Below are 23,118 nucleotides of genomic sequence, written 5' to 3'. Positions count from 1 at the left end.
CCATAGCTCCGCATTTTGCATAGCGGGCGAAAGAGTAGTGACTGCTAAAGCACCATGAGACTGTCTGTCATATGTGTCCAACAAAAATAGACCCTTATGTAGGGTGCAGGACAGCCTAAGTGCATAATCCATCTCTCTGTCTCTAACAATGCATTTGTCATTCTCAAAGATTACTAGAAAGCCATGTTTATTAAAAACAGAGATAGACAACAAGTTCTTTGTAATGCCAGGTACAAGTGAGACATCTAGAAGTATGAAATCACAACCATATGCAGCAGTAATAGTGACTGTCCCAATGCCACATACATCATAACTACTGCTGTTCGCACATGTAACACGCTTCGCAGTAGGGATTGAATGCAAAGAGGTAAACAAATACTTCGTGGAAGTGATGTGCTTTGACGCCTCACTGTCAAAATACCATGTTTGCTGCGTTTCAGCAGCATTAAATGCTGAATTAGCCATTGAAGAATCATAACTGCATGTGAGAAATGCTTAGTTCTCCTCTACAAAGTTGGCTGAAGTATCATCATCAGTAGATTTACTGGTTGATGTTTCTTGGACAGCCAAAACTGGAGTTTTTTTTCTTCTCTTTGGCCAATCTCTTTTTGTATTCATCGATATAGTGATCGGGCTTCTTGCAATAATGGCATTTCCCCTTCTTTTTAGTGTTTTCTGTGTCTTGGACAACCTTATTTGATGGCTGTCCAGCATCACTGTTTTGCTGATTTTTTACATTTTACTTGACTTTTCCTTTGCCTTTGAACTTGGAAAGCATAGCCACATCACCTGAATGCAATGCCACATTCTTCCGAGTTTGTTCCTCTTGCAGCAAGAGGCCTTTCAACTCCACAAATGTAAGGGGCTGTTGTGGTGTGGAAACCAAGATATGACTCTGAAAGAGAGTTTAGTGTGATGTTTACCAATTCAGCACCCTGAATGAGCTCATCAACATCGAGTAGCTACTTACACAAATCTTGTATGCGAGTAAGGTGCTTTGTTATGCTATCACCTTCATCCATGGTCACATTGGTCAACTCTCTGCGGAGGTAGGATATCCTGGCCTCATAGCGTGCTACAAACATACGCTCAAGTATATTCCATGCTGATTTTGAGGTCTTACAAGATTGAATGCGTGGAATAATTGCCCTTTTTATTGACAAGGCAATCAAAGAAAGTGCCTGTGTATCTTTTGAGTCCCATTTCCTTTGATCCTCAGTAGGAGGGAGAGGGAGGGGCAGCAGCAGCAGCAGCACCAATACCACCAGCAGCAACACCAGTAACTTGTCCTCAAGCGTTACGCTGAGGTATTTGAGGTGCAAGACCTCTTGGTCGTTGCAAATCACCTGTAACATAGTCCCACAAGTCCTTCGCCACAAGAAGGTTACGGACCATAAAACTCCATAGTGGGTAGTTTGAGCCATCAAGTTTGTCCTCCTAAGTGAGGACACCAAGGATGTTGCTCTGATCGTTATTCCCTTGATATGCCATTCTGTCAATGATAGACAAAAATCTACAGCCAAATACTTCAATGCTGAAGTATACAATATACTCCTCAAAGTACCAAAATCCCCCACAGGATTAAGAAACAAGTACCAAATTGTCACTCAAATGCCAAAGTGTGCACAAGGCCACCCAAATCAAAACTCAGCTAGTAAATTACAGCACTATACTGCTGTACCACACTCGCCTCGAAATGTGTGCCCACAAAAGTATAAAATACAGCAACTTAATGTTTATTCTTACCAAAATTTATTGAATTTTCCCAAAATTCTCTGCCTAGTTTGATTGTAATAGTAATTAAATGCTGTTGTATTGCTTGTTGCTTGCCTTGGAGTGCGTATCGGGCAAAAGCTACAAATTTCTTTCTAAAATTTTAAAGAAATTGGAGAAATTTGTACCTTATAGTTGAAATTTTTGCGGAAATGTTGCCTCGGGATGCATATCAGTAATGAATAGCAGCTGAAATCTGCCTTGTGATGTGGTCGGATCCAAAAAACTGAAAAGCCCCAAATTTTCTTGAGCCAATGTGGAAGAATTTGCGCAATGTCTATGAGTTTGGTAACAATTTGCGCAAAGGGTCTCCAATCGGGCAAAAGCCCCAAATTTTTGGTGGGAATGTTTAAGGAATTGAGAAATTTCTTCGAATTGGTTGTCAATTCAAATTCTGGGAGAAAAATTTAGCAAAAGCCCCAAATTTTTGGGCAGCACGAGGTTGAGATTCAAGAAGAGATGGCTGAAATAGACTGGAAATTTCAAAAATTTCGAGAAAACCCCAAATCTGAAATTTAGGGTTTTTGCACTTTTTAGGGTTTGCAGAAATTGGCGGGCAGGACTGAGAAAATGGTAGGTAGAGCTGAGAAAATGGCGGGCAGAGCTAAAAATGACAGCAGCTCTTCCAAAACAGCAGCTCCTCGGGCTGCGTGCAGGGTTGTGTGTGGGACTGTGCGTTGGACTGTGTGCAAGGTTGCGTGCAGGCTGAAAACAGCGGATTTGGAGTAGATGACTGAGCTAGACAGATTTGGAGCAAATGGACAGATTTGGAGTTGATGGTTGAACTGGACAGATCTGGAGTAGACAAGAGACGGCTCAGCTACAACTCCTCCACTTCAGCAGCACCTCACAGCAGCTGAAAACTCTTCCTCGAGCTGAGAACCAAGCTAGCAACAATAGGACATTGGGCGGGATGGCACCAGTTGATGGTGGCTGAATGGAAACTGCGCTGTCGTGCCACTACGCGGACACGGTGTGAAAAACTTTGGAGTGCATCATCATCGGACTTTCTAATTGATCAAGAGGGTCAATGTGATCTGAGTCATTAGTACTAGTGTGAGTGGCATGAATGGTCCAAAAATATTGGATTTTTGGGCAATTTTAGTCTATTTTTGATATTATTTATTGTAAAAACCCAAAAAGTTAGAAAAGCTTCTAGATTAGGATGACATGCAAAAAGCAAGTTGCTTTTTCAACCAATTATGGGATTTTTCATAAAAAAGAAAGAGGGGCGAAATCGCGCGTGTCGTGATTGCAGTTGACAGGTTGAAAACTACACTTTGAACTCGAAGAAGGAAAAGAAGTGATTTAGGGGATCCCCGAGTAGGTGTCCTGGGGTTTTACCTTCCTTTCTGAGCCAATGGAGCCATCATATTTAGGTTCCGAGCAATAGAGGAGCTGTTATTTTTTATGTACGTTTTTGGTCTACGAAGGAGCTCCAAGAGATCTAGTGCCTAAAGATTGCTTCTGAGTAGTGCCAGATAAGGGATTCCAGGTTCTATCAATACATATTGATTTGATTCATTGTGCTTTGTTTTTATCGTGTTTTATGGAAACATGCTAAAAAGAAACAGGGTATGCCATTGCGAGTTTTGAGTGACAGAGCTTCACAAGTAAATGTTATTCAAGAATTTCATGAAAGCTTGTGGATTGGCCATAGAGGTGTTTTGGGTACTTTTGCAAAGATCAAAGAAAGATATTGGTGGCAGGGTATGTATGAGGATGTTGCTCACTTTGTGGAAACATGTATGACATGTCAAATGTATTCATCTGTGAGACATCGGGATGGATTGCAGTCCACATATCCATTGTCTCTTTCATTTTAAGTGGGTAGTGGATTTAGTCACGATGCTTGCAGGTTTTTGGCAAATGAGATATCTTGTGCTTGCCTGTGAAGATTTGACTAATTAAGTGGAAGGGAGAGCTCTACATACTAAGACAACAAATGTTATGTGTACTTTTCTCTTAAAAGAGATCTTTTGTCGATATGGATGTGTGGGAAAAATTAATGCCGATAGGGATGAGCTAGATGCAGATGAAGCTCATGATTTCTTTGTACGGTTGGGGATAAAGCTTGCTTTAACTTCAGTCTATAACCTTGAAGGAAATGGCAAAAGTGAAAGAGGTCATCCACTTATTGTGAAGGCATTGGCAAAAGCATGTGGAGAGAAAACCTTGAAGGAAATGGCAAAAGTGAAAGAGATCATCCACTTATTGTGAAAGCATTGGCAAAAGCATGTGGAGAGAAGGTAAAAGAGTGGCCATGATTGCTCCCTTATGCCTTGTGGGCTGATAGAACAACTCTTAGTGTTGTTACAGGATATATGCTTGCAGAATTGATGTATGGTCACATAGAAGAGATAACAGTCACATGGAGTGTGTTACCTTGGGAGGAGAAGTTGAATCGAGAGGAGTTGTTAGCGTTGTGCATTAGACAGTTGGAAAGAAAGTCAGAAGACATAGAGGTAGTAGTTGCAAAAATGACAAAAGATATAGACTGAGACCAAGAACCATACAAGATGGGGATGGGATATTGGTTTATGATAGCAGTTTAGACAACCAGCATAGTGTTATGCGTAAAGTTTCCAAAAGATGGTTTGGACCTTATGTGGTAAAACATGTGTTTGATAATGCTACTTATGCATTAAATGAGGTGGATGGGACAGCCATAAAACTTCCAGCAGCAGGGAAAAGAATCAAATTATTCAAGAGACGGGAATCTAATGCCTATGAGTTGCCAGAATTGGAAGAAAATAGTGGCCAAGATATAGGGGGTAGCTAGGAAGATATGGAAGATGAAGAAGCAAAGTATATGGTTACAGAGGATGAGGAGGACTTTAGAATCTGATGACAACTAGGATTTTGGCATATACCATAGGATGTGCAGATTTAGAGGGGATGGATGTTGTATCTCTACGTGGACTCAGTGTGAAAAACTCTGGAGCGCATCATCATCCGACTTTCTTATTGATCAAGAGTGTCAATGTGATCTGAGTCATTAGTACTAGTGTAAATAGCATGAATGGTAAAATAATACTAGATTTTTGAACAATTTTAGCCTATTTTTAATATTATTTATTGTAAAAAGTTGAAAAAGTTAGAAAAGCTTCTAGAGTAAGATGGCATGCAAAAAGCAAGTTATTTTTTCAGCCAGATATGGAATTTTTCATAAAAAAGAAAGAGGGGTGAAATCGCACATGCCACGATCGTAGTTGATAGGCTGAAAACTGCACTTTAAACTAGAAGAAGGAGAAGAAGTGATTTGGGAGATCCCTGAGCAGGTATTGTGGTGTTTTACCCCCCTTTTGGAGCCAACGGAGCCATCAAATTTGGGTTCCGAGTAGCAGAGGCGCAGTTGTTATTTTTTATGCACGTTTTTGGTCTACGAAGGAGCTCCAGGAGATCTAATGCTTAACGATTACTTCTGAGTAGTGTCAGACAAGGGATTCCAAGTTCTTTCAATACATATTGATTTGATTCATTGTGCTTTGTCTTTATCGTGTTTGCCTCTTGTCTATTCTTTTTCTTCTCCTCCATCTCTTATCTCTACTTTCTTCTATCTTTGATTCTCGATGGGTATGACCTTTTGACAAAAACCCCTCCAACAGTGTGTACGTGTTGCTCTGATACCAAATGTTGGAAAATGGCAGCTAGCTATGGAGAGAGAGAGGAGAGACAATGACAGCAAGAGAGTGAGCTGAAGTAAAAAGAGTAGAGTGTACTTGCTAGAATGAAAGATAGAGTGAAAGTACAACTTATGTTTAGGCCAACCAACTAACTAGAGTTAGGTTTATTTTACTCTAGAGCCTAGTGTCACTACTTTAAGTTTCTAAGACTCTAGGTGTACACACCTTACATTGACACTTTAATAATTGTCGACACCACACAAAATACATTGGGCGTTGCCCATAGAATCGGAAAATTCTAACAACCCACACTCTTTTACTTGTATCCCTTTGGAGTATCCCTTTTGCTTATTCTACTTTAGAATGCTTTTTGACTCCCAAGTCTCTTGACACATTTCATCCCTCTCTGTCCACTCTCCAAACTCCTTGATGATGTGACATTTCTCTATTTTCATAAATTACTATTTTTGCTTTTGTTTTATTTTCTAGCCCCTATATGGTTTTGGTGTTTCCCTTAATGATGGTTTAGGGGGACTTCAATACTTCTATGAAGGTGATAATATAGACTTTGCTAACCTCCATAAGGTTAGTTGTAGGTTTTTTTTTGGTAATGAGACTAGACATTCTCTAGTATGGAACAAGACCTTGATTGTGTTTCTATTACAATATGAGATTAGACATTCTCTTTAAGATAATACCTTCTCATGAGATTTTGCGTGTGCTTCAAGTCATAAGTTTGTCATTTATGATCAAAACATGCAAACACATGTAGTATTCTTGCACGTGAGAACGTATTTACCATGGGTTGGAGAAGTTGGAAAATGCTACCTCTATGATTGAGCTCTAAGGGTAGATTCAACACAGAGTCCTTGGGATATAGTAAAGTGTATCTTCCAAACCACATGCCAAGGCAAGAACACATTGCCTTGAGCTGAAGAAGTTGGAAATGATGCCTCTTTAACTCACACTCCCTAGCACACCATGAAATGCATCATCCAACCACATGGCAAGACAAAATGGGCTTGGCAGTTGCTCCTTGCCTCAACCTCAACAAGTTTGGCACTCAACTCATGCACATAACGTGACTATGAAGATAATATCATATACCCGTTATCTATCCTTTCGCAGTCATCTTGCTTTTGAAACAATAGGAGTCCTTCCATATGTCAAATAATTGTCCGAACTTTGTATGCATTAGAGAAAAGCATGAAACATGTAGGGCCCTCTGTGAACAACTAGAACGCTCAAAGATAATCATCATGAACAATACCACAAAACATATTTTATCAGTTGAATCAAAAACATACTTGCTATGTGAAATACCAAAATGTTGCAAATACTTTCCTCACACCTTCATAGTATGTTATTTAGATCCCTCCTTTTTTGTATTGCCAAAAGTAGTAAGTACAAATGTGGACTATGGAACAAAAGATGACCATGTTGAGATTGAAGCCTTGCAAGTGGGTATCCTCTTTTCCTTACACAACCAATATCTCATTCCATAAAGGGAGGTATATAAAATATGAGATTTTAAGAGCTCACATGGAGTCTCTACAGCCTTAATGTGATGGGTTCAATAGCCAATGGGTCTCGTAGGTACATAAATAAATAAGGGAATGTATAGAATGCTGAAGGGTAGGGCTGTCCAATAGCCAATGGGTCTCGTAGGAGCGGGCTGAGGGAGGGGTAGATGTGTGTTGTCCACCGGAGACAGATCTTGAGTGCAGCAACCACCACTTGGAGCAAAGGCTGATGATGAAAAGTGCTGAAAACACGATGATTACCTGCTGAAGATGATGGCAGCTGATCATTGGCAACAATGGGAGGCGAGATGACATGTAAGACCATGTAGCAGCAATCGTTTGGGGCTGGACAGCTAGTAGAAGAGGACTAATGGCTGAAACTTGCAAGACAAGGATGGGGCTGAATGGTGGGCTGGAAGGAGCGTCCCAAATTAGGATTTTGCATGTGAGACAGAGAAACTCTCTAGAACTACTTGTTGTTTAATAGGACTTTTGGTAATTTGCATGTTTTGGGTTGAACCGCCCTTAAGTCGTTTCCTCAAACTGTCTTGGTTTGATACTCAATTTCTCCTTCATAACTCTTGCACATCCAGCACCTTAGTTGCCTCAAACAATTTGACCAAAGCTTTGCCACCCTCCCGCTGTTTGTCAGAAGCCTGTTCTTCATGCGCAAAGCTGTGGCTGCTGGGACCAGGCTACTTTTATTATAATAATCATGGCTTCTTGTTTCTGTAGTTGCTCGAAGAAGATAACAGTGCCGCCACTTCTTATTTTCAAATGCACAGTTGCTCTGTAATGCAATGCTACAAACCACCTCCTCTCTCTGTCATGTCGCATGAACTCCCTTTTTCTTATCTACCTCCACTCATCTTCATGGCAGTCATTCCCTCCTTTCTTTTTCTGTCTTTTTACCCGTTTTCCCACCCCGCAAAGCCATGCAAACGGTCACCCTCCTTCCATCTAACCTTCTCTCTTCCTTATGCAAGTGTGTTACTCGCATCAGCCAGCTTCTCATTTCCATGCCAAAAAACATCATGCATTGGGGCCATTTCAGCATTCTCTCTCCCGTTTCCAAGACCGTGCAGCCCACCAGTATTCCTACTCTCTTCCCAGTTGGCACAGCCTTTCGTTTCACTTTCCATGCACAAGGCCATAACCACTTCCTTCATATCTTCTTTCATCCCAAAAGGTGCATGCATACTTCATGGGCAGTTTTCTGTTATCTCTAGAGTCCACCACTCTCACATAGCCTTTATTATTCCATACTTCTAGCTAGCAATGTAGCACATCTCTGTGACTAGTCTTTTTGTGCTTGACATCCACCCCATGTAGCTATATGTATGTGTTCCCATGCTCAAATATCATTGCATAAGTCTCCACCATGACATAGATATAACCTCCTTAGACCTTTTGGATGGTTCTCAAACCTGCCAAAGTAATGCTTCTCCTCACCCTAAGGCAGTGGCTCATAGAATCCATGATCATCTGCTTATTGATTGCTATATCTACACCTCCCCAAAGCACACATCCATGAAGCTCCACCATTTTTGATTAACTCCATATCCATATTAACATCATGATGTAGTTTAGTAGCTGTAGGCTTATCCTTCTATCCTGTAATCTTCATATCCTGGGGGGAGGGGAGGCATTTGTTGTTATTTAGGCTAGATAATTATGCTTAAAAAATCGTAATGTGTTGCACATTTTAGTCTTTGAGTGTGTATCACACCTCGGGCTACTAGGTGCACTTATTCTCTTGGCCCCTATATAAAAAGGGGTCCTTGATCTTTGTGTTGTGTGATATTTTCTTCGAAAAGCTATTTTGGGTGTTTCTCCTTATTTAATTCCAACATTGTTTAAACTTCCATATGTGTTATTCTTTTATGTTGCACAATGTTGGGCTGGATGCATCTTCAAAGATGCATGCATGTCCTGTGGAATTAGAGTCAAGAAGAAAGGAAGGCTATCAAAAGGCTCAGTCAAATCAAAAGGTCCATTTTTTTGTGAAAGGGGACACAGATTTCTTTGAACTTAGACACAACAAATTCTGAACAGATCTTTCACCAACAGAGAGCTTCTGGTTAAGAGTGTTGAGGTTTAGTGTGGAAGAAATCCATACTATGTTATAAAGCAGGTGGAGTTACAAAGAGGGACATCCAAGGAAACCTTAGGAATGTGAAGCTCTAGTGTCATGCTTAAACTTGAATATTCATGTTAAATTATTACTCAAATTATAACATGCGTGGTGATGTGGCAGGATTTAATACTTAGTAGAGGCTTAGTTCTGTGTTTGAATGTACTATACTCTTGTACGTTGTGTTTTTGTTTGCAAGTACAGATGCACATTAGAGGTGGTACTTTATTATGCATTTTGCATGTAGTGCAGTTCAGAAATACATCTATGTAAAGTCATTAATGTCTTTGAGGTTTCTATTTTGATGTGTAGCTCAACTTTATGCATTTAGTATGATGTATGCACAAACATACTATTTATTTGCTTCCAATTTTACAACTTACCTGTTTCCTTGGTTCAATACATAAATCATTCATTTGATCTGCTGTTTGTATCGTAGCACCTCGATGCAATGCGTTGGTGTGCTAGATATAGTTTCTTGGAAGCAATACCATCCTCCCATTCAACAGTCAACAGCTGGAGATCAGCTGTGAGAGCACGCAAATTAGCAGCTAACAACAGGGCCTGGCCTGAGCATACAAGAGGTGTGTCTGATGCTTCTTGTCAGACAACGACACTCTTTATAGAGGATGCCATGTCAAATATTGGATATGGGAAGGGTCAAAGTGATGATATACTCAGCATGTTTGAACTTGGATCTTTGAAGCTAGCCACTGCCACACCCTCAGCAGCATTTAGAAGGAGAGAGGTCTCGGGGACACAGGCTGCTATGCATGGCTCAGCAGCAATGTACCCTCCAGACAGTGTGCATGCTGCTGTGGACCTGATTTTCTTGGACGCAAGTGCAGATCTTATTCTAGCAAAAAAAGCTGTCGTATCCATTTATACAGATAGGCCATTTCAGTATGATGACTTTGTTGGTCGATATTTTTGAACCTTGTAGTTGCTTTCCATTTGATTTTTGGGTATCATTCCTGAAATGATCAAGCTGCATCTTAATTTGCAATCTTAAAATTTGGTTCACTTGGACTTAGGCTTAGCTCTTGCATTTGTCATATTGTATAATAGTATTCTAATGAAATACTCAAGGCTAGCATATCTAAATAGATAAGTTTGCTTTATTTACTACAATACATTGCAGAAAAGGTATGGTTAGCCTGGACGCAATGTCATAAACCCTCACTGCATTGAACCTGGGTTGCCTTAGATTAAATCTCCGATCCTTAACTAGCTGCCAGTTTTTATATTATCTCTTTGACAGGCAATGGCCTGATTTAGATGGTGAATGGAAGTTGGTCTTGGACGATTACATGCAGACATTTCATATTCCGAGACATGTTATGCTGGAATCCTTATTGTTTTTCCTGCTTGATGACAGCAGTGAGATAGCATTGGAGGTAAATTTTTTCCCTCTAGAGGTGCTACTGCTCAGAGTTTAATTAATGAATCAAGTTGGTTTTCAGTCGAGGTTGTAGTTAAATAATGCAAAAAAATAGCAGGAAACCAATATGGGCTCTTGCATTGGAGCAGGAATGTCTCAGTTTTTTGAATATGTAAATAGAGTCTTGTAATGAGTCCTGAGTGGTCCTTGTCTTGATACCACTGTACAGTCTATGTGCTTTAGGTGGAGATTTGTCATCCATCAGATACATTTATACTGAGTTTATGGCCCGTAGTTTCTCGGTTATCATTAGAAGCTGTTTACTGGGTGCTTGAATTTGTGCAGCTTGATTATAGTGTCACATTATTCATGAACACTGCCTGAACATGTATACTTTGTGGAAAGTACAACATGGAGAAAAACTATGAACGGAAATGGGAATGGAAACTATAGGCAACTGAAATAGAGAAATGGTCTTTTACTAAAACAAGGGATGAACAATGTGAAGATGGCAGAAAATTTTAAATATACTTCTCTTGAGCCTGCCACTTTTAAAATGGCATTGGAGCTTCTGATAGTTCATCCTGCTTGGGCAACATAAGCGTAGAGGTAAGTGACATCATTGCTTATGAAGTTCATGCTCCTTGCTTGTAGGCTTCTCTTGAGCCTACCATACTTTTAATATGGTACAGGGTTGCATCCGTCCACTGACAAAACCATTGCATCGTATCTGTCCAGTCTGGTTAGATCTGTCTGATCTGGACTGTTCAAACCAAGGTGACCATTGCATGCAGGACCGTTTTTTACTGGTTTCTTTGCAAAGAAGAGAACTCAGAAGGATGCTTGGAAAATGGAATCCATATACAAACATGAGAATGATGCGTACAACAATCAGTCATTGGCTTGTAGGCACTTGCATTGGCTCCCTCTCTCCACAAAACCTGTAGGTATGCGATTGATTGAGGAGGGAGCTTTGTATAAATAGGACAAAAGTATGCCATAAATGGTGGCAGGTCGGCCAGCAATAAATGCCCCAAGTAAGCATCATAAATGCCACAATAAAATCCCTAAAATGCCTAGCTATGCTTGGCATAACTTAGACTCACACGAGCGGTTTAGATTGCAAACACCCTCTCTCAGAGCATGGGTGATCTAATACAATACAATGATACAATGATAAAGTCTAATCATAGTCCATACAACAAAGAATCACCGGCGGACTAGAACCATGGATATGCAAACATTGGGTGATCAAGCCACCACCAAGGTGCCTCAGAGAGAACTTGATATTGATGTCGATTGTACTAGCTCCTAAGAAATAGAGAGGAGTCATAATAGATCTGTGTGTCTGTCAACAATGTCGCGTAGTAACATACAAGATCATCTTGCCAAAAATGCCGTTGAACATACGTGACCATGGATTCCTTGGTTGTGGCCAAGGCTTAAGTCTGCCAAGGTATCCTCTCATGCGAGCTCATACTAGGAGCCAATCCTGCTCTCTGTCAAGTAACAACTCTTTATGAACCCCGATGTCAATCCCGGCTCTAAGATTGAATCTTGGCAGACTTTAGTTGATACATCAGGGACGTCTCTCTTTGGAACATGTGCACATGTATACCTGTATAGACGAGACTTACTTGTCTCACCTCACCACCATCACATGCTCCTCCTTTGGCATTGGAGAGTTGGGAGGGATGACTACATCACTAGTACTAGAAAGCAGGAGAGGCCCCCAAGGTCTTCCTGCGGTTAGAAGATGATAATTTTGTCCTAACCTTAGCCTTGGTAGTGGCCGGAGGATCCAAGTCGAAGCTTGATGAAGAGGATGACTTAGCAAAGGAGTCCAGATCTTACTTTTTCTTTTTCTCATTCTTCTTCCTCGAAACCAAGAACTCTTTGCAACCCTTGTGCAAATATTATCATATGATAACACCGGGCCTTTGACTTTTTCTTCTTATCACCCATCTTTGAAGCTATAAGGGCCTCACTAGAACCATGAGACTATGAGGGAAGCCTCTCTTGTAAATGTAAAGACATCTCATGCTCAATCAACATTGAGAACATCTATAGAAAATTGATAGGTGTTGATGATGTTTTAGCACGCAAAGCATTGGCCACTCCATTAAACTCTAGAGAGAGTTTATAGTATAGCCTCCACAAGATGAGCCTCTAGAAGGGTGGACTACTTGTGCCGAAGCTAGTCCTCTGCTTGTGTGACATGAAGTAAGAAAGACTAAATAGTGTCCTTCGGCTTGAACTTTATCTATTGGAGCTGTCTAGAAAGAGTGACGGCACGCATAGGTGAAGGAACCTTGTACAACATTTGAAGTGTCACCCAAATCACGAGAGAAGTCATGTACGCGGTAACTGCCAGAAGAACTTCTTTGGAGATGCAACAAGGAAGGGCAGAATATGCATGGCATCATCATTATCCCATGTGAGCACAACTTCTTCATAGTCGTCCTCGTTGAAATGAGTTGGAAGAGGATCAGCACGCTTAGGACGCTCACAAGCTCTAGATACAACGTACCATAACTGCTTCTACACAAACCAAGCTTTCATAACAGCACTCCAAGTTAGCTAATCAAGGCCGTGTAATTTGTCATTAGTAGAACAGCAAGGGGGAGCCATTTGGAGGATAGGAAAAGAAAATAAGTTGTCCTCGTCGAAATCAGCTGGAAGAGGATTAGCATGCTTAGAACGCTCACAAGCTCTAGATACAATGTACCATAATTGCTTCTACACAGACCAAGCTTTCATAACAGCACTCCAAGTTAGGTAATCAAGGCCGTGTAATTTGTCTATAGTAAAATAGCAGGGGGGAGTCGTCCGGAGGATAGGAAAAGAAAATAAAGGAAAGAAGAGGAGGACAGAGATAGTACAACCAACCAACAGCGCAAATTGCACAAAACAGGGTTCAAACGCAGTGTACACCAGCTGATTACAAAAACCAATTGCAGGAGAGAGATTATAGCCAACAGACCTGGTTAGAAGCCAGAGAATGCTGTTGCACAGCTTGCCAGGGTAGTAAATTTAGGAAATGCAGCAGCTGATCAGATAAACACAGGTTAATCGGGAATTAAATTATGTAGAAAATCAAAATGCAGCCTGCTGGACCCAAATGCAGCCTACAGAAGGCTGGAAATAGGGCGATGGGCAACAGACGTGCAGCCTACAGAAGGCTGGAAACAAGGTGATGGGCAGCAGACATCGGTTGCTAGGCTGTAGATAGTGTGTAGCAGGCAAGAAAGTGAAGAATCAACAGGGGCAAACATGCAATCAATAGAAAACACCAATAGAAGCATAGATCTTGAAATCTGATACCATGCGAGAAGTGGATGCAGCAATCGAAGCATAAAAATATGATAATAAATTGTTGAACACAAGGATAAAAGAGGAAAACACAAAAGGAGATTGCAAAGAAGAGAACTCAGATGACGCTCGGGAAATGGAATCCATATACCAAACACCAGAATGATGTGTGCAATAGTGAGTCACGGGCTCGTAGGCATTGGCATTGGCTCCCTCTCCCCACAAAACTTGTAGGTGATGACGTGATTGATTAAGGAGGAAGCTTTAGTATAAATAGGATAAAAATGCCATAAATGGTAGCCGGTCAACCAACAATAAATACCCCAAATAAGCATCATAAATGCCACAAAATCCCTAAAATGCCTGGTAGTTTCTGCTTTTGCCGTGCTGGTCCTCCAAAGCCTTCAGGTTGTTGAAATCTCCTCCAACAATCCACGAGTCCATCTTTGGGAGTCCATTTGCGATCTCCACCCAGAACTTGCTTCGTGCCCTAACCTCCGTAGGGGCATAGATATTGAGGACTCCAATGCATGAGTCCCCAATATCCTTTTTGATCCATAGAACCCTCCCTGCCACTATCGTCCTGTGGTCTCGTACATAGGCGGTGAGACTCGGGCCAATAGAGGTGCATATGCCTCCACTCTTACCGTGGGCACCTATGGTGTGTTCCCAGTAAGTGTGCAGGCTGCCCGGAAGTACCTTCCCTACCTGCTGAGTCTGGGTGGGGATGAGCTTGTGCTCTTGCAGAAGTAAGATGTAGGTCCGTCCGTCAAGGGCAGGTTGCAACTCCTGCCGAACAATCAACATCCTGGAACCACGTGCTTCACTATAGTGGAGACTATTCACATTTCAAGATGTAGGGTGTAAGCTCATGGGGAAACTTGTGACTGACCGAACAGGCATTTGTTCGGTGTGGATGCTGTTGATGAGGAGGAGAAATTGTGAGGCATACAAGTACACTTTGCTGCTGGTCTGGACTGTGAACTCTAGTTCCCCATGGTGGCCATTGGCAGAACCATAGAGGTGATAGATGCTCCAAGTGGTACTATTAATGCATCTATCAGCCAAGCTGAGAGTTGCGACTCTGTACATTGGTAGAAACAGGCCGCTTGTGCCAGGGGCCACTCGATCACGTCCCTCGGAGCTCTCCACTGTGGAGGGGCTCAAAAGATAATGCTCAAGTGTGGGACCTCGGCACCAGCCCATGAGTTAATCTGACCAAACATGCATCTTTTCGGTGTGGATGCTGTTGATGAGGAGAAACTGTGAGGCATGCAAGTACACTTTGCCACCGGTCTGGACGGTGAACTCTAGTCCCCCATGGTGGCCCTCGGTCGGACTATAGGGGTAATAGATGCTCCAGGTGGTACTATCAATGCATCTATTAGCCAAGCTGAGAGTCACGACTTTGTACATGGGTAGAAACCGGCCACTTGTGCCAAGGGCCACTTGATTACGTCCCTCAGTGCACTCCACTGTGGAGGGGTTCGAAAGATAATGCTCAAGTGTGGGACCTCGGCACCAGCCCACTAGTTAATGTCCATCATGTAACCAGGCCAGTGCTGTGCAAACAGTGCCAATCCTTCATCTCCCATCCATTGGGAGATGTGATCCGCCACCTGACTCTTCAACTTCTCTATTTGTGTAGTCGGCCACTCCCCTGAGTAAGAGGACTGAAGAAAAAAGGTGTAGTTTGGTCCATCCAGTGGTGCTAGTAGATGGACCTTGCCCCTCCTTGACTTATGAATCAGGAAGATCCCTACCTCTAGAGGTAGTGAGAACTCTCTGCGCTCCGCAACTCTCAGGTAGGACGATGGGCCAATGCTGCGGAAGAACTCCTGTGGCAACAGTTGTGCTTGTCTTGAGGTGTGATGGGTCGCAGGGGTGGATGAGCTGGTAGCTGTGTGGGAGGGGGAAGACTGTTGGTGCGAGGAGGTAGGTGTGTGTGGCTCATTACCTCCTGTGGGAGGAGGGGGGGTGGGCTTGGGGGGGATCATCTGAACCGGGTGCTGATCAGGGGGTGCTCAGTAGGGGAGGTGGTGGGGGGGAAGAGGATTGAGGGATGGTGGGATGGATGGAGATGCATGGCAGGTGTTGGGGGAGGGGGTTGGTGGCCTTGGAAAGGGGGGGTTGTGGGCCAAGGTCAGTGGGGGGGGGGCATGGGATAGGGGGGGGGTGGGTGAGGGGACTGTGAGAACTTAGGTGAGGTAGTCTATGGCGCGGGTGGAGGATGTGGGGGGCTTCGGGCCTGTCGGGTGGGACAGACAGGGGGGTGTGGAGTGCTGTGTCGAGGTGGCATCGCTCGCCCGTCTGCACCCTATTGTCAAGGTTGGGATTGAGAAATTGGTTGTGGCCCTGTGACATCTCCCTCTCTGTTGTCTCTGGACCCATGTGAAGCCGTCAGTGTCCACCTGCGGGCTTGTCGGCGAAGCCGTCTTGGCTTCAAAACGCGTACAAACTTGTAATATTTCCATTATGAGAATATTTCTAAACCCACGTGATAGTCATGCAAGGAATTCCATCATCCAAAAATTACGCCAATGATGTGATTTTCGAATGTCACACTACGTATCTTAATCTCTGCTTGCATAAACGAGATAATCGAATTTACATGGGAACCTCCTCCTAGAAAGCCAAAAGGATAACCTTTGGATTAAAGGAAATTTTTATTATTATTCCCCTTTTTTCCCCCAGCGGCTGTCATGCTGGAAGGGAGGGGAATAGCAAGGATGACTAAGCATCCTTGCTGGGGGTCGTAGGGTGGGATAAACCCATGCACGAGCCACGTGGGGAGGGAAGGTACCTCTCCCCCCCCCCATATAAACCCTGTGGGAGGAAGGGAAGGATTGGAGAGGGAGAAGGAGACGGATAGCCATCGCCCTGTTGAAGTCGGGATGCTGTGCAAAGGAGGGTCGAAAGGAGGCACCGCCATGGGACATTGGGCATCATGAGTAAAGGAAGTGCTGCCGCCACTCTATAGTATCGTGAGGAGAGAGAGAGAGATCGAAGACAAACTGGCCGCTACGTCTGGGAGTGGAAACGAGGCGCCACTGTCTGCCGAAGGCCAAGATGGCGTCACCTTTACTGACGGGCCGCCCCAACAGTCAAACGCCACCAATTCGGCGTTGAAAAACTTCCCCTCTTGCCACGTTCTGAGGGGAAGCTTCGAAGGGGGGGGCTAGATAAGCCCCCTTTCACCCCCTTCTTGTACCTTTTAAAATCCCTTAAGCTCTTTCATTTTCCCTCCCCCGTGCTTTCAAAAATTTTCACCCCCTCCTTGTACGTTATGAAGCCCTTTTAACTCCCATATCCAAAACCCTTTTCCATGGGTATTAGAACCCCCTCCGCCGGGATTTAAAAAGCCCTTAAATCCCCTTTCACCCTCGTACTAAAGCCTTTTTCTTTCACTTGGAGTCACTTTTCCCCCCAAGCACAAAGGCCTTATGGGTCTTATTACTTCTTTACCTGTGTATAATCTCTAAAAGACCTATTCCCTTGGCTTTGGAATCACTCTTCCTGTGGCCTCTTAAAACCACTTCTCCCGTGATTACCCTTAAGCCTTTACCTTGGCATCAAAAACCTTTCACCTTCCCCCATGTGTAAGCCCCCATAAGCCCTTTTTCTCCAAGTTTGACCTAAGGGCCCTTAGACCCTTACTTATAATCTTTACGGCTATTATTTTTCTTTAAAGCTCTCCTACACCTTGTGTCTTCTCCACCCCTTGTTATTTCCGTTCGTGCGAGCTTACAAAGACCATTAAGCCTTCCCCATGGCTTCAATGGGTCTTAGTTGTAAAAGTTTCTAAAAATACCCTTTTCAATTCCTAAATTCAAGGAGGGAAACCTTTCAAAAACTACTTTGACGAACGGTGCAAGGAGCGACGGTGGAGTTCTAAGGAGAAGTTGTAAAGCTGCTTCCACGTGCGACGGACCACACTTGCAATGCCTCCTAAGAAAGTCCAAGGCGTAGCCGCGGGAGGGACATCTCCCGGTATCCATGTGGATATCTCACCTCAAAGCCAAGTTTTCTTCTTGATGTTAATTTGGGTTTTAGTCAATCATGCAAAGAAAAATTGTTAAGGAAATATATTTATTTGATCAAGTTATTTTTAACGAAGTAGTTAGCTTATGAATGACAATTGGCTTTCTTCAAGTTGCATCAAGCATTATAGAATAATAGGCAAAAACTATCCATTTGCTATAGTAATATAGCCCTAAAATAAAAAGTTTATATCTTGCGCCATTAGTATTCCTTTCGCAACGAATCATGGCAAAAAGGCTAAATTCATGAAAGATTTCTTTCGATGCTCAAATTACTAGAGAGTTATCTTTGCTAGTTGCACATCTAGCAAGGCAACTGTTGTAATTAGCATGAGTTCATTTTTAAAGGAAACGGAAGTTAAACATTAATAAGTATAAAAATTAGATATACGAACTCATTTGGATAGAAAATGTAATAGGAAGTTGCTGGATGACACTCTATTAACACTTTTCCCCTGCAAATTGAGGACTTGGAATAAATAAAGTGTGTATTCACCAATTCCTTAGCTAGTTATTTAGGAGTATCGTCACTCTTTGTATCATCATGACATTAGGCTATATGCCAAATTAAACTGTATTGATTGAGAAAGTTAATCGAAGATAGTAAAAACGTGACAAGACGAGTAAGTTTACCTTCCAAAAGCTGACCAAACCAATCTTTCCAAAAGATAACCGGACCAATCTAGACATAGAAACATTCATACCCTAAAACACTGGACTACTTACCTTACCTCAAGGACCATAAATTCATAAAGATAAGAAATTAGGATTCATCCCTAGGGTTCTTAAATGAAGAAACCCTAGGCCTGACATACGTCAGCTTTATTCCGTCGCCAGACTTGCTCAACATGTATGAAATCATTTTTGTGATCAATTTACAAAGAGAAAAGGAAAAAAAAATCCTTTTCAAAGACGGCAGGTCTTTATGCAAGTTATCTTGCAAAAAGACGTAGTTTTTTTGATATCCTTCAAAATAAGAAAAGTTGTAAAATAGGAACTAGCATATCTAAGGTATCTTAGGGTAAACCAAACTAGGTATACCCTACATCCGAATATAAGGGATCTTACCAAGTTACAAAACATCTTAAGAACGACTGCTGATACTCTCAAAAAGGAAAGAACACTTCTTTAGCAGTTTGCCATACAACTGGGTTGGTTAATGGAAATGTTTGTGCTTGCTAGAGATTTAGAGCTCTGTTTGATTTATGAATTACAAATTAAATAAGTATCTATACTCCAGGTTAAAAGCCTGAAGGGAGAGGCAGCTTCAGTTACCCCCGACTGCTTGCTTGACCCTAACCAAGGGGGTTGTTTTACCGTGCCGGAAACGTGGACCGAACCCGCCGCGAGAGGTCTCGCCGTTGAGTTCTACTTGGAGCAGGAGGACGCTTGGGTGCCAAGGGGGGACTCTGGCCGTAAATCCCTCGCCTTCCGGGTCCTGCACAAGGGGCTAACGCGACTCGGGATTGGATCCCGAAGCCCGTATACTAGTTGACGGGCGGAAGCTTGGAATAGTGATCCCTGGAGATTACTTGTTAGCCTCCGGGCAGATTATGGATAAGCCTACGGGCGGAACTTCTTGTAATTCAAAGATAAAATGATGAGATGTTGAAAGAACTTGCTTGATATTGTTTTTATATGTCACGTGATAAGATTACGTGAAGGAACCAGTGCTTAAACAAGATTAATTAAAGAAGCTGATTGTTATATGTCAAATTAATGTGTTAGATAATTACATAGCTAAAACAAATCGAGGAAAGTGCGGAGGATGGACCATAGGTCCGTCCTACGGTTGGGTGGTCCCGGTTAGCCGGGAACTTTTCTCATAAATCTCGAAAGACAGCGGAATGATCATCATCATCAAATAGAATAACGAGAGCGATGACTTAGAGTTACGTCTTACCCAATTTACGTTGTTTTAGGGGAACGGAATGGGACTATGCCTTATGGCAGAGAGGTTGAGCTTAGCATCCCTCTCGTTTCCTATTCTCCTTGAACCAAGTGCAGCGTGAATCCGCTTCGGACCTGGCGTTTCTGCGTAAAGTAGTTCGCTCGGGTGTGACGCTAGTTGCTGTTAGCTAGTGACCCATTAGGAAAACCCTAATTCCGGTCGATCCTAAGTGGAAACGGCCAGGATACTTCCGCTACGTGGCAGACGCGGGAAGAACTAGATCGCAAAACCCGTAACATTCCATGGGAGTGTCGGGTGGAGCTTTCTAGACATCCTTTCCGATGGACTGCTAAGACGTGTCCTGGATGATAGTAGGGGACACGTTATAATACTGCTGCCTGATGCCCAAAGTCGAGGCAGCGTAGGCATTGCCCTGGTTGCCCAATCACAATGACCTGCTGCCTAAAGGAGTGCTCTCTTGTCTCAATCTCTAGGAATTGTGGGATATTCTTGACCTCTTTCACTGACACCTGTACCTTTGGGACTCCTGCTGCTGTCACTGCATCCGCGAAAGATGCGGGAAGGATAGTGCCGAAGAGCCATCCAAAGTCTTTCACCAATTGGCGATACTCTTTCGCTAGGCTGATGAAAAGAAGGGTGACCGGGTGTTAAAGAAACCTGTTGTGGAGTGCAAATGCCTCCACAGTAAAGCCACTGTACCAAGGGACCATGTATATGACCCCCTTCGTGGACGCACGTGGTAAATTGGTGAGTAACTTGCGAGCTGCGTCCGTCGAATTGACCCGGACCATGAAGATCCCTTGGCCCATTAGGACCGCCTCCACGATCTACGCTGTGCCTATGCGCAGTGTGGAGTGAAGCCAGTCCCGAAGCTGGGCTCTGGCTGGGGAATGTCCTACTACTTGACCATAAATTGTTGTTTCCATTAGCTCTAGCTTCTTAGCTCAGACGGCTAAGAGATGCTCCTCAGAGAGGACGACGCGCAAGGTGTTTGACTGGGGGGCACTTGCTGAGTGCATTGGCGTTTGACCAGAGGTTTCCATTGTGCGTCCCTTTTGAGAGAACTACCAATCACATCGTGGTGCGATCTGAGGGGGGGGGGGTTGCTGTAGATAGAGGGAGCAAATGGAGGGTGGGGGGATCAATGGCGGGGGGGGGGGGAACAGTGTTGTTTTTGATACTCCGTGGACGGGGGAAGCACGCCGGGGGGCGGGGGGGAATCTGGAGTATAGGGTAGCCTTGGGGGGGGGGGCAGCGGACTGTCAGGGCGAGAGGGGGAAGTCTCGCCTGGGCGGTCAGGCGGGGGGGGGGGGGGGAATGGCCAGGTGCTAAATTTGAAGGTGCAGATTGTTTGACAGTTATAAACAACTCATCGTGGCCAGGTGCGGGGGGGGGGGCAGCGAATTGTCAGGGTGGGGGGGAGGCAATCACCCTGGGTGGACAGGCAGAGGGGAATGGCTAGGCGGAAGGGAAAGGCCAGGCGGGGCGGGGGTGGGACACTCGTGTGGGTGGACAGGCGAGGAAAAACGTCCAAGTGAGGGGGAAACGGTCAGGTGGGGTGGATAGACGAGGGGGGAGGGGACAACCCGCGATCTGGGGGGGTGTGATTAGGTGGAGCGAGGGGCGCGGTCAAATTGGATTTGTAGGTCTTTACCTACGGGAAGAAAATATCCAAAGTTTTTTTAAGAATTACCGACGGAAAAAAATTAATAAGCGTCAAAACTTTTATTTTTGGAACCGAGATATTTCCCGTGTTTCAATGGCTTATTCTGGTTCCACTTGTCAATAGCAATAACAATTGGGAAATGCCTATCTGTGATGAGATTTCGCGCCCCGGGGCGGGCGCGATCAGATGGAGCAGGAGGTGGGGGAAGCTTTCGATGTGATGGTGCTGAGCTGTTCATAAGCTATATTCTAATGAAGATGCACATGTGAGAATGCTCACGGAATAAAAGTCACCGTAATTGTTCCACATTACACTTTTTGATATTGTTGCAATGATAAAAGTTGCTCAGAACAACTTGAGGAATGCAGGGGTCACCATCCCTAAAATTTAGGGAGTTACTAGTTTTGGACCCGAGAATCAATTCACGTCATTATCTTCGTTTTTACACGAGGATTAATTCTCTGGTTTGTGTCGATGTCAAATTTTGCACCGATCATGGAGAATTTTAGACCAGAAGGTTTAAACGGGAAAATTGTCACATGTATGCCATGTGGGACAAATTCCCGAGAGAGAGAGAGAGAGAGAGAGAGAGAGAGAGAGAGAGAGAGAGAGCATTTTAAAAAAACGTAATAGGCATAAGGGGCAGATTCGAGAATGAAGTTTGGAGGAGCCGAGGGTAGATTGTTGCGAGTTCATCAGCTATGGAGAGTACTTCTTCGACTCTGACTCACGTACGGAGGTAGAGCTTGCTCCCTCTAGTTAACTCTCTCTCTATTCTTAGAGGAAATGCTCTGCATTTAGCTCTAATTTTGTGCTGTTTGTGGGACTATTTTAATGCTAGAATGATGCTTTCCTAAAAGGGATGTTGTTCTAGACATGCTGGACAGTAAGAACAGTGAATTTACTGTAATTTTGCACATGAATCATTGAGTTATGGTTACAGAAAATGTTTTCCTAAAAGAGATGTTGATCTGGTCATGCTGAATTGTCTTTATGCAGCTGGGATTTACTCAGAAAAGATGAAAACCAACTATTCATTGGTTATGTATTTTGGAACATTTCATTTTGATAAAATTTTCCATCTTTTAATTGATAAAGAAATACCGAGAAGGGCGCCGGTCTTCGGGGCCAATCTGGTGTTGAGTGAGGGAGTGAGGTCTTTGTTTGTTTGTGTGTGTGAAAAGACTAGGTGTTAATTGAAGGAACTGTTGCTTTATGTGAGTCATAGACCGGTTTCAAGAACCTTCATGGGTTGGCTGATGAGATCATTTAGAAATATTTTCCCATTTCAAAGGCATCGGGTAAGGTTTCTATTCGTATGGTGCAAGCTCAAGAGAAAGTCTCGCCTTACTTATGCACACCCACGACCACCCCTTTAGCTATATTGAAGGGATTCATAGATTTCTTTCATCCCCCTTTTGCTCCGTTTGCCTCTGTTGTTGCCCCCATGCATAGATCCAAGAGGCTCAAGAAACGAACCTTGCTTATTGAGGCAGTGGGATGTATTTTGGGTCCACTTTCATTTCTTCGAGAGTGACAAAGGAATGCAACAATCGAGATTGCACGTATCATCATCAAGTGCAATCTTTCTTTCCATATTCTAAGAGCGGATAGGTGAAAAAGAATGGTAAAGGCCATTGTGACCGTGGGTTCATATGAGGGGTGGCATGGAGTTACCTATAATGAGAGGCACATAAAGAGGTTAGATGAGGAGAGGAAGAGAATCCACGAGTCCCTTGAGTTTGTTTGTG

General features: G+C 43.3%; 1 protein-coding gene across 2 annotated transcripts in view; it reads left to right on the top strand.

Annotated features, from left to right (window-relative positions):
• The window catches only part of HOS1 (ubiquitin-protein ligase), a 67,868-nt gene that overhangs the window by 27,229 nt on the left and 17,521 nt on the right, over positions 1-23,118 (top strand). For both annotated transcript variants that reach the window (XR_015692608.1, XM_087689284.1), the window contains exons 5-6: positions 9,496-9,930; positions 10,295-10,453. Coding sequence is in view for 1 of the 2 variants with exons in the window: in XM_087689284.1 (XP_087545410.1) it covers positions 9,496-9,930; positions 10,295-10,453 (594 nt within the window). In the remaining variant the exon portion in view is untranslated. The remainder of the gene's footprint in view (positions 1-9,495; positions 9,931-10,294; positions 10,454-23,118) is intronic.

Source organism: Lygodium microphyllum, chromosome 12 (genome assembly GCF_053477565.2).
Source record: "Lygodium microphyllum isolate KBCC chromosome 12, Lygodium_microphyllum_v1.1.10, whole genome shotgun sequence".
NCBI classification, from domain to species: Eukaryota; Viridiplantae; Streptophyta; class Polypodiopsida; order Schizaeales; family Lygodiaceae; genus Lygodium; species Lygodium microphyllum.
This window is presented reverse-complemented; position numbering and strand designations above follow the sequence as displayed.